General features: G+C 47.2%; 2 protein-coding genes across 4 annotated transcripts in view; one reads left to right on the top strand and one right to left on the bottom strand.

Moving 5' to 3' along the window:
- The window catches only part of ARIH2 (ariadne RBR E3 ubiquitin protein ligase 2), a 35,137-nt gene extending 34,269 nt beyond the window's left edge, over positions 1–868 (bottom strand). For 2 of the 3 annotated variants that reach the window (XM_058031721.1, XM_058031723.1), the window contains exon 1: positions 411–484. The gene's annotated coding sequence lies outside the window, so the exon portion shown is untranslated. Of the gene's footprint in view, positions 1–410; positions 485–784 lie in introns of those variants that run through there. The other variant, XM_058031722.1, reaches the window with a different exon arrangement.
- Positions 643–10,901, top strand: SLC25A20 (solute carrier family 25 member 20). Its single transcript, XM_058031724.1, has 9 exons — positions 643–909; positions 1,566–1,658; positions 3,580–3,707; positions 5,794–5,884; positions 6,804–6,921; positions 8,085–8,157; positions 8,735–8,844; positions 10,138–10,262; positions 10,757–10,901. The coding sequence occupies exons 1-9, from the start codon at positions 805–807 to the stop codon at positions 10,817–10,819; spliced, it is 906 nt and encodes a 301-aa protein (XP_057887707.1). The 5' UTR covers positions 643–804; the 3' UTR covers positions 10,820–10,901.
- The last annotated feature ends 1,217 nt before the right edge of the window (positions 10,902–12,118 follow it).

The following is a 12,118-nucleotide window of genomic DNA, read 5'->3' as shown; positions in this document are numbered from 1 at the left end:
GCCACCTCACCCATTTCACTCCTGCCCTTCCTAACCTACCGTCACTTTAACAAGTTGTTTTACGGGTACCTGCGTATTCCAGGGCGCCTCCGGGCTGGGGCACCCAGCGCGTTTAAACTACCCCGGCTCCATTCTCTCGGAACGGGAGCGGAACGCAGCCCCCGGCCCGTCCCGCACACCGGAGCGCCGCAGGCTCGGGGGAGGGCAGAGCGGGAGAGGAGCCGTGCGGGGAGCCCGGGCGGCGGCGGGGCCAGGAGGGGCCCCCGCACGGCCGCCCAGAGCCCGAGAGCTCCGGGCTGCGGCTTCTACCGGGGCGGAGCGCCGAGCTCAGCACCGGGCACGGATAAGCGGCCCCGCATCCCTCCCGCCGGGCCCGCCCCAGCCCCGGCGCGGCCGGGCCCCGCACTTACCGGGCGGGCGGCGAGAGCGGCGCCCCGGGCTCCCTCTGCGCGCCGGAACCGCCGGGCCCGGTGCGTCACCTCCGCCGGGCGGGGCGGGGCCGGGCCGGGCCACGGCGCTGGGCCGGGGGGGAGCGGCCGAACCACTGCGGGTGTGCGGGGGGAGGCGGGCTGAGGAGCGGCCCCCGGGCCGGGCGCGGCCGGTGACAGCGCCCAGTGGCCGCGCCGGGAGCGGCCCCTCGCACCGCCGCCGTCCCGGCCCGCCCCGCGCCCGCTTCCCGGCGTGCCCCGCACTGGGCTAAAGGTCGCGGCGCGGAGGGGGCAGCATTGGCTCGGCGGGGACGCAGCGTCCCGACCCCGGTCCCGATCCCGGTCCCGGTTCTCACCCTCCATCGCCGCCGCCGCCATGGCAAAACAGCCGCAGCCCATCAGCCCCTTGAAGAACTTCTTCGCTGGCGGTTTCGGGGGTGTCTGCCTGGTGTTCGTGGGGCACCCGCTGGACACCATCAAGGTAGAGTTGCGCGGGGCGCCCGGGAACGATGAGGCCGCCGGTGCTCGGTGCGTTCGGGGCACCGGGATGTGGAACTACAGCTCCCGGCAGAAACCGCGCGGAAGCGGCGCGGGTCCCGGTGGGCGCTATGGCAGAACTACAGCTCCCGGCAGGCACTGCGCGGGGGGCGGGGCTCGGTGCCGCCGCGGGGAGGCTGCGCTGGGCCTCTGAAGGGCGCCCCCTGGCGGCGTGGCGGCCGGGCGTGTGGCGGTGCCGGTTCTAGTGAGAAACCGGGAAAAGAGCGGCGGGGTAAGAGCCCCGGTGCTCCCCGTGCTGGAAGGAGATGGGAGCTGGGATGCGCCCGCCAGCCCCCTCCCGCGGCGGGACCCCGCGCCCTTGCTCCAGGGGGAGGCCAGGAGTGACCCTATGGTGTCTACGGAGCTGGGGTCCTCATCCAGACGTTGTCCCAGCAATTAATTAGTTAAATACATTCACTACTCATTACATTAAAATTCAACCTCTTCTCTTCTGCAAAGGGCTAAAATGATGTCAGTTTTTCTATCATGATCTTCAGGTCCAGTCACAAAACATACTCCATAATAGCCAGAGGTGTTCTGTCAATTAAAGTTGAGATTGTAATATTTAATAAAATAATGTTTTCCTTTCCCTCTTACTAGGTCAGACTGCAAACCCAGCCTAAGCCACAGCCTGGCCAGCCCCCACTCTATTCTGGGACCTTTGACTGCTTCAGAAAGACTCTTGTTGGAGAGGTACTGTGACACCTGCCAGATATATCAATTGTTTCTGTACATTCTCTGTGTGGAATCCTACAGAGAAAGCCTACAGTTCCTAGGTTGCCAGTTAAATTGATTCTAATTAACATTTTTAAGCAGATTACAAAGCTTGGGGGATACTTAGCATACACATGCTCCTGGTACGTGTATCTTTGTTTTGCTAAGAAATGTTTTGGGTTCAAAATAGCATGATATTAACTAATGTCTGAAGTTAGACTGGAGTAAATGTTGGCAGTTGTTTTTTGGCCTTTGGATTTTGCAGGTATTTTGAGTCATCTCTGGAAATTCTAAAATGGATAATGACTTCTCTTGTTACAAGCAGTACTTTAACTTTCTTCTATAAGGTGTTATGCCACCTGTGAGAAAGCAGAGGATCTTTAATTTATAGAGTTTTTTATATTTTTCTTTTTTTGAGAGCAGAGTGTCAATTATAGTAGTTGTTGAACCTTCTCTAGAAGGTGGACAGTGTTTTTTACTCCTGAATTATCATGATCATGTTGTTGAGCTACTCTGTTTTGTTTTTAAAGGCGCACAGCTTTGATTTAAAGTCTTTAATTGACAGATAGTCAAATTTTCTGCTTTTTAAGTTTTCTCAGCAGCTATTTACCATTTGGAAATTATGACTGTAAAGCCCAGCTGTTTATCTGCTTGTCTGAAGTCTCATTTCTAAGTGCTGGATCTTGTTAAGTAACTCCCTGTTCAATGAAAGATCTGCCTCAAAATCTGAAATCTCCTTCCATTGTGGTATTAACAGGTGGTTATATAACCAAAGCAAATCTTGTTTGCCTGGTCTCTCCCACAAAGGAGTGGAATGCTGTGCCAGCTCTGAATCCCTGGCAGTTTTTAACACCCCTGCTGCAGCACGGACGTCAGAGCTGAGCCATAATAACAGCCTTGTGATGGGGAGTTCAAAAGCACTGCTGCCTCTCCACTCCTACTCAATACTCATCCATTCCTGTGAGGAAAACTACTCACCCTCTCTGCCAAGGCCTTTTGCTTCCCAGTGCCCAAGGGGAGCTTGAGCAGCAGTGCCTGATCTCTCAGCCAGGCGCAGTTTCATGGCAGAGCCAGTTGTGCCTGTAAGACTTCAGCAGGTACTGGGATGAGCTGGTTTATTGGGACAGAGGGAAGAAAGGGGTGCAGAGACCAGCAAATATTTAATTTATGTGCCTAGCCTTTATCTAGGAAGATAACTCTCCTTTTTATTGGACAAAGTTCAATTTAAAGGCAAGATAAGTGAAATAAATACAGCTGCTGGGGTCTGCATTAGAACTTTTTCACATGTGGAGTCTATGGAAGGAAACATTAGGAATGTGATGTTGTGTGGGGGAAAAGTTTGGATTTAGGGTAGGAAACAAAAAAAAAAAAAATTGCTCTTGAGTCTGTCCCAAAGTGAATTCATGTGGGGAGTGAAGGAATTCCAGTTTGCTCTCCCTGGCTCTTTCTTTAGTTGAAGAGTGAATTCATTTCAGCATTCTCAGGTTCAGTGTCAGGATTTTACACTACTGCATTTAACAAGTTACCAATAAAACACAGGTGCATTTCTGTGTGCAGCTGACAGTGTTCTCTCTTGACATACTCTATTAAGGCTCTTATTCAAGGGGCTTTTACCTTCACTTCCCATGCTTGAGATGAACATGCAGGTGATGAGTATTGCTCTAGAAGGGCATCAGTGGTGCCAGGCTTTCCCAGGAAGGATAACTTTCCTCTGCAGCAGTCCCTGAGCCTCAGCTAAACACGTATAACTGCAAATGAGCAATAAGCCCCTTCATTCCTCTGATCAATTTGGCTGTTAGATAGATCCTATCCTGGATTGTTGCCTTTCCCTTCTCAACAAGCTGAAATGTGTGCAAAGTTTATGCCAAACCAATAATTCCTGTGATAATGTTTCTTGCAGGGAGTCCAAGGCTTATACAGAGGAATGGCAGCTCCCATCATCGGGGTGACACCCATGTTTGCTGTGTGCTTCTTTGGGTTTGGCTTGGGGAAGAGACTCCAGCAGAGGAATCCTGACGATGTTTTGACGTGAGTTCCTGCTTGATCAGACGGTTGGGAAAGGCATCCTGAGGCTGCACTGTCACACGTTGAGCTGTGGTGTAAATTGGTGTCTTCTCCTAGGTTATAAATATAGTTCTGAAAGATAAACCACTCATGTTTTAATGCTTCTGGAAGCGTGGGAGTGATAGCACAGGCTAAAACAGGCGCTGTGTGGGCAGGTGAGATGCAATTCCCTCTCTACGCAAGAAGGAGCCACGGAGGAACAATTCCGGTGTGGATGAGCACAGTGAGAGTTATGTAATGATTGCCTGCCAGCAGGCTTGCTGTTAACAGAAACTATGGGAGCAATAAATTCATGGTCAAGCATGAATTTATTCACAGCCCTGAATCTCCTTTCCCTGTTAGTTACGAGTCTTCTTGTGGCCCTTCATTAGGATGTGAAAACAGCCATAAAAATGTTTTATTATTATTTCTGGAAAGAGGTGTTTATGAGCAGCCCTCCTCTCAGGCGTGTCTGACCTTCAGAAACAGCAACAGGAAGCTCAGAAAAGTTGGTGGGGCTTTCTATAAGCCTACCTGTGCATGAAGAGAGCCCCCCAGCCATAAAGTACTCCTGTAATGGGTTTGCCAAGCTGTGATTTACAGCTCCACAGGGACTGAGCTGTAGCTTAGCAAGATTTTATCCCATTATTTTTGTGCTAGGTAGGAGCTCTGTCAGAAAGCAGGAGCCCATCATGTAGAGCCTACTTGGTGGGGTTTTGGTTTCTGTTGGAGTCTTGTCTGCACAGGGCTGGTGTGAGCACAGCTGGCCCTGCAGCACAAGCTGCTGCCAACAGAGCTCCCATTGCTCAGGGGGAAGCAGTGCTGAGGTGCTGGGGAACTCTCACTTACCTTCTTTCACACCATGGCAGTGTCCCCATGCAGGCAAGACTGAAGGGAAAAGCCAGGGCAGCAGTAGGGACTGAACAACAAGTGCACCATTAAGTTACACCCAGCAGCTTCATCACCTCAGTGCCTTGTGTTTTATACACGTGGTGCCAACAGGAAGTTTTAAGGAGCAAGCTGAGAAGGACAGTGGAGTTTTTTGAGTCTTTATGTAGCATTCCTCTCAAGCAGTGCAGTGGGAAAGAACAAATAGTGTATGTAGTGTCACTGTGCTCAGCTGTGCTGTTCTGTGGGTGCAGACCTGACTCAGTGAAGGTACAGTGAGACCCAAAAATAAAGGTCAGGCTCCCAGTGCTGTGGTTATGGGTCTAGAGGCAGGCTGGATGGTTGTATTTCCCATGCTGATTTTGAAGGGAAGTTGTGGAAGGAAGAAGATGGAGAGAAACCTGAGGAGCCCATCCTGCCTTTTCTGGGGCTGAATAATCCCAAGGTGAGCTAAAAACCTCTAAACTTAGTTTGAGTAGGAGGTGTGGAGTGGGAAGGGAGGTCTGAATGGTCTGGAAGATATCATGGGAATTAGAGAAAAGTGTAAGACTTAGAATAGAATGCCATCTCTTGGGCAAGTGCAGAGAAGTGGAAGGTGTGGAATTTGATTAAATTGAGATGTTAAGTCATCTTACTAGGGGAGGTAGTATGAGGCTGGATGTAAAGATAGTTTTGTGATGGAGAAACTCAGCTTGTTTAAGGGATTTTTGTCATGGAGACTTTGCCACTCAGCAGGTGCAGAATGTGTGGGATAATGGCAGGTTGGTAGGACAGACTCGACTTTGGGAGGGTTTTGGAAAGGAGGCTTCTGGCTGCACAAGCAGGAATATCTGTGTGGAATCTGGGGTCACTGAGAAGAGTATGGGGGACTGGAGGAGGAAGAGACTGAAGTGAAAGGGAATGAAAATGAATGGGGAATGCTACAGCAAAAAATGTAAGTAGAAGGGGTATTAGCAAGTGAAGAGCTGAGTTGTGGTTGCTGTAGGAACCAGTGCTTTGAGTCCTGGAGATCTTAAATGTTTAGCTCTGCACTGACAAGGCACTTCTGCACTGTTAAAAGCAGTGTTTGCATTTCAAGTTCCACTGATGTGGAACAGCATCACCTGGGGATGTAGGGGTCTTTCTGCCCTTCATTTCCTGTGTGCTGTGTTGTGTTAGGGTCTTTTCTCTTTCCTTGGGGCAGATATCCTCAGCTGTTTGCTGCTGGCATGTTGTCAGGAGTGTTCACAACAGTAATCATGGCTCCAGGAGAGAGAATCAAGTGCCTTTTACAGGTAAGGCATTGGATGGTGGTGATGGGAATTTAATTTTAGGGGTCTTGTCTTTCCATAGCAGGAATTTCTTTGGTTAGTGCGTTTACTCTGTTCTAGTTTTTGACAGGACTGAGACAACTATCATTTAATGCAGCTGTCATGAAGAAGCATTAAACAAACCCACCATGACAGTATCAGTACACACAGCAGTAATTGCTCTATTCATTTTACACAGCCCAAGCTTTATGCTGTGGGACACTCCATGAGGCATCCATGGGTGCCTCAGTCCACTTCAAAGTATGGAAAAGTCAAATTGTTCTGAATGAAACTTTTCCTTAAAAAAATGGTGTAAACCTGCTAGATCATGAGACTCCTTCTGGTGTAAAGAAGTCCTGTTACCTTGACAGTTCCCAGAGCTAAGGAATGCATTTCCAAGCAGTGTTCTGACATTTGGGTGGCTGTTAGCTCTGCACCTCTTGCGGGGGTTTGAAAGTATTGTTGGAAAATGCAAATGCAAACCTGAACAAATGAAATGCCATCTTTAGCAGGTGTGGGAAGCTCTGCTTGCTTCCGACTGTGTTGAACTCTGAAAATACAGTGATGGGTGGTCACATGTTGGTTCTGACAGACAGGATATTATCGTGGGAGATTTTATACAAATGGTTTGAATTTCACTATTTGAAGACTACTTTTTGTTGGTGTGGAATTACCTAAGTGACTTGAGTTATTTCAAACTTATACTGTGGAAAAATAAAGGAGAATCTGTTCTCTGCATGGAACAGCAACCACAGCCTCAGCTTCAATGTGAGGGCTGCTCAAGTGAGGCAGAACTCCCTAGGCAGGAGCGTGTGCTCCTTCCTCTCTGGAAACACATATGAGGAATGATTCTGCATCGAGCAGAAAGCTTCAGTGGTTAGAAACTCTCACTTTAACCCTGCAGATCCAGGCAGCTACAGGTGAAACCAAGTACAGTGGCTCCCTGGACTGTGCCAAGCAGCTGTACCGCGAGTCCGGCATCCGCGGCGTGTACAAGGGAACCGTGCTGACCCTCATGCGAGGTGAGGGACAGGGCTGGCCCATCCCTGCTGCATGACAAACCTGACACAGGATGGGAGATTTCACTGTCCCTTTAGGCAGTTGGAGGGGCTGTGTCATCCATTTTCTTTTTTTTTTCTTTTTTTTTTTTTTTTCCAGTCTGCAGAGCTACTCCAGTGCCTCAAAGGGCCTGAGAAATAAACATGAGATTCTCAGTGGGTGAGGAAGAGATTAGATGACAAGGATCAGAGGGATATAGGAAGTAATTAAGATCTGAGAAGCCAAGAGGAATGAGAGACTTCAGGAGAGGAGCAGAGAGAACAAAGAGAAGAGAAAAATGCAGAAGTGGGCTTTTTAAAAAAATTATTTTCTTCTTTTTTTCTTCTTTTTTTCTCCTTGAGAGAAAGATTGTGCCTGTCTGTTACTGTTGCTGTATAATGCTGACTGCTTTAAAATACGTGGTGGCAGCAGCTATGCTTTCTACCCTTTTGAGTCTGGGTTATTTTGAACTGGGATGTCATGACCCCTCTCTCAAATACAATAACAACTAAGTAATTGTGCCAGACTCAGAATCCTGTATGTATTTTAGTAATTCCCCTTTGAAAAACTGAAATTTCTGTATTTTGTTACTTCAGTTTAGGAATTGATTCTATCCTCTGCTTCTCACACAAGTGTAGCAGCCTGCAGTGTAACTCTGGCAGTGTCCCTAGATAGGGGCTGGTTCTCCAGTTTAGATATGGGATAAGAATAGGCTGTGGGAGTAGCTTAAAAAAAAAACAAAACAAGACCCATCATGTGCAGAAAAAAAAATCCCAAATAGAATCATTAGAATTAATAGTGTGCAAAATTCATGAAGTTCCTGCACTGCTGTGATGTGCTGTGCAGAAATTTGGACAGTTTAGAGCTGTCTCATCATTAGTGTAATGTAACCAGGTTACAGCCTGGCTTGAAAGGCTGCTGAGAGAAAAGTTATTTCCCAGTTCTTGCCATTAGCACCTGCTCTCCATGGGAAAGTTCAGCCTCCTCTGTCTAAAGCAGCAGAAGATTTTTATTTTGTTTGTAGAAGGGGTTCAGAGAAAAAAATCTGTATGTACTTAGTGGTGCTGCTGGGCTGGCATGGGGCTGGGGTGCCTCTGGGCTTCCTTTGGTTTCCCACTCCTCAGAGGCTTTGCTGTTTACCCACCAGACGTCCCGGCCAGCGGAATGTACTTCATGACGTACGAGTGGCTGAAGAACATTCTGACCCCGCAGGGAAAGAGGTCAGTGAAATCTCACAGGCACCACTCTCTGCACTTCCCAGGCACTGCTGATTCATCTCCCAGCTACAAAGAGATTTACAGCTGGATCATCCGAACAAATTTAAAAAAGAAAAAAATGGTTCCTCATCTAGTGAGTTGAATTGGTTTGGTCTGGGGTTAGCTGACAATTAAAATAATATTCTGAGTTTCCCTCAGATTCCAGTTTGGATCTTATTAGCCAAGTAAGGAATACTTAAAGTAGTTTCAACCCTGTATGCTCACAAAATGCTGGGGGGCTTTGCTGGATTTTTTGGGGGGTTTGGTTGGTTGGTTTAGTTTTTGGGGGTTTTTGCCACAGCATATGTGTGTGTGTGCTGCTGAACAAAAATATTTGAATCTTTAGAATGGAGTTGGTCCATCTTGGAAAGGTTGCTCAGATACTGCACTGTGTCTGTCTGCAGCATTGTGCTGCCTTCTGGCTGCCAGCCAGGCTGTCTTTTTGATTGTCACCTTAGTCAAAACAACGAGTTTGACATTTTTCTCCTTTTTAAATCATTTTTTCACTTTTTCCTCCCACCCCACTCTGATCCTGCCACAGTGTGAGCGACCTCAGTGTGCCTAGGATCCTCTTTGCTGGAGGCCTGGCTGGGATCTTCAACTGGGCAGTTGCCATCCCACCAGACGTGCTGAAATCACGTTTCCAGACTGGTGAGTTGCATTCCAGGGTGTCACAGCCACACTCCTGTGGTGCCCCTGGGATTGGGCTGGGCAGGGATGGAAGGTCTTGAGACAAGTGCATGAAAAACCCAAGGGTGTTCCTAGCATTCTACTTGGTTTCCTCACAAATTTTTGGCACATCAGGCTGCACTGCTCTGTTTCTGCCTCCTTGGTAATATAATGGTCTTGATTTGAGGTACCTGATTTGAAACCTAAGCATAGAACTCATAATAATAGAATTGTCATAGCAGTTTTGTTACAAATGTAATTCTTTGAGAGGTTTTATTATTTCACTTCAGACATAATTGTATAAATTGTAGCCTGTGCTATCTGCAGTTCATAGTACAGGGTGTGACTTGCTGAGAGCATTGCTTTTGGCCTGGCAGCTCTGCTCTTTAATGTCTGTGGCCTAATCACAGTTAGGATGACCCCAGACCTTGTGCTTCAGCACAGTTTGACAGGTTTTTCCTTGGTTTCTCTGCCAGTCCTGTCAATGAATATTTTTGTTAAGGCTCCCCATGGTCTTTGTGGACTCAGCTCTCTACTGGACAGTGACCATTTTTTTTGAGTCACAAATGATGATAATCAGTGCGGGAAACCTCATTTATTTTTCTCTGAGCAATGGCTGCTGTGGTTGTTTGTACCATACCAAGGGCTGAGAGGGAAACCCATCACAGCTTTGTTCCACTGAGCCAGTCCCCAGTGCTGCTGTGTGGGTGATGTGGGTTCATGGTGGTTCTGTTTAACTGGGCTGATCTGTGGACTACTTCTTCAGAGGGCTGACAGAGGCAGAATTTCCCAGGGCAGTGTCAGAAGAAGGAAGAAACTGTGTTTTGAGTAGAGTAGCTTTTAAAAAACACCTCAGCATAACCATGTAACATCAGCATTGGAACATCCTGTGCTTTTCTTTTGAAGTCTGTTGGTGTTGTTGGCTGGGGCGTGTGATAGGATCATTTTCTTATTAACCAGCTTCATCAGTTTTTGTATCTGACATTCCTATCACCTCAGTGCAGCTCTTGGGAGAGCTGTGATCAGCAGTGCAAGTAACAGCTCAGTCTTCCAACCCTGACAAAAGTTACTCTCCTTTCTTCCCTGCCTGCAATGATTTGATGATGTGGTTGTGGTGAGCACCTAATTTCTGCTCACTGAGCCTTTGCTGAGCTCTCTTGTCTGTTTGCTGTAGCAGTGTGAACCTCTAGAAAGCCCTGGGCTGTTACCTATGGCCCATCCTTCAGCCCTCACCACTGCCACACATCTGGGCTAACATTTGTGCATCCCTTTCAGCTCCTGCAGGAAAATACCCCAATGGCTTTAGGGATGTGCTGAGGGAGCTCATCAGAGAGGAGGGAGTTGCATCTCTGTACAAGGGCTTCACAGCTGTGATGATCAGGGCCTTTCCTGCCAACGCGGTGAGTGCGCCGGGAGCCCGGCGGGGCTGGGGACGTGGTGCTCACAGTGAGTGAGTGTTTGCAGTCTGGAGGGGACACAACTGCACCATTCCAGAGAGGTTCTTGTCACTGCAGGTACTTCTGACTGTTGGTGTCCAGATTGTAAAACTATGCTTTAATCTAGGAGCAACAAGTAAATCTTTCTTCAAAGCTTTGCATGAAAACTCTGTGTTGAATTTTTCTGATAGTTTTTAGCTATTGGTTGTACATCCAGCTGTAGAAGACGGAATAAGTTTGGACTCACTTTCCCTTCAATAAATAATGAGCCTAACAGAGGCAAAGCTCAGCCTTTGTTTGGAGGGATACAGTAGAATTCTTGCTTCTGGGTTAAGACTTTTTTTGTCCTCTTCCTCCTTCCATATAAACCACATTAGATGTTCATAGTGCAGCAGTTCAAAAGCCTTGCTTGAAAGAGATTTTTAGAATCCTTATTTGTTCTGTGTTCTCTTTTCCAGGCATGTTTTCTCGGTTTTGAAGTCGCTATGAAGTTTCTTAACTGGGTTGCACCTGGTCTATGAAGACTGGGAAGTCTGGAAACGAGAGAGGAGAAGGAAGAGAGTGCAATCTGCCTCACAGGAATAAATTAATGATCACTTAAAATTTCAGGAATAATTGTTTGCCTAATACCTTTTTGCCTTTCTCACATTCTTTAGGTGGTGCTATGTGCCAGTCAGAAATGCAAGCTGTAACTCTGACAGCGTTGGTGAGGAGCTAGGGGTGACAAATCCTCTGAGCCAACCACAGCAGTGACACTGCTAACACACAGCTGTCACTATCACACGTGCTACCTTAAGTACTTCCTCATGGAAGAAGGGGACACATCTTAAAATGTAGTTCTTTATTTACTGAAGAAACATGTAGCATTAATGCTGAAAAACCTCCTTAAAATAATTTTTTGGCAGCCATGTACTTAACTCTCAGGGCATAAGTCAGCAGCTGCACATGGTTGTGTGTGCAGGCAATGTCAGGCAATGTTCTCATCTCCTGTAGTTTGTCACTTGTGGCTGTTTCTGTGTTAACACTGGTTTTAATCTCCTGTGCATGTGCAGCAGCAAACACAGCTCAGCAGGGGAGGCAGAGCTATGTCCAGTGGGTTGAGGGGTGATCCAGGTACCGTATCAGGTCCTGCACACTGATCTTTTCTGTGGAACTAGGACACAAAATGCATTATGTTTAACATTTGTACTAAGCTTTACTGAGGGAGCCAGTGGGGAAATGTGTTTGATTAACCTGAACTTTTCTCTCAGACCCTTTCTGTCCCATTGAAGAGAGTCCAAATGTGATTTCAAAAGTACAACACAGCTCATAGCAATCTGTGATACATTTGATTCATCAAATGCTGTGTCCTAGCATTCAATCCCTGACACTGATGTGAGAAAATTTAATAGCATGTCCAAGAACTGAATTTCTCTGACATGAGGGGGACACATGAAGAGGACACCAGCTTTGCAGTTTTGTCTAACTTTATTCTTTCTCCTATTCCTTGGTTTTCTGTAACTCTTATTAAACATGATCACATTTTCATTTGAGAAGTGACTAATACTGAGAAGCAAATAGCAAATTTTAATTTCTTTTGGTTGTGATGCAGTGTTACTGGAACTCAATAAAACTAGGTGCTGCTTGGCTAGAATGCGTGCTTTGGTTCATTTACTTTTTGCATGTTCATGCATGCTAAGTTTTGCAAAAGTTTTCCAATTCTTAATTCCCAGATTGGTTGGTAAATAAGCTGTGCTGTGCTGTCTTTGCTAACCCTTTGCCTCTTAGCTTTTTAATTTCTGATGTGAGCTATGGAAAGGAGTATTCTGCACTTGGCATGT

The sequence above is a fragment of the Melospiza georgiana genome, chromosome 11 (assembly GCF_028018845.1).
Source record: "Melospiza georgiana isolate bMelGeo1 chromosome 11, bMelGeo1.pri, whole genome shotgun sequence".
NCBI classification, from domain to species: Eukaryota; Metazoa; Chordata; class Aves; order Passeriformes; family Passerellidae; genus Melospiza; species Melospiza georgiana.
Note: the sequence above shows the minus strand (reverse complement) of the source record. Positions and strands in the feature narration are given on the sequence as shown.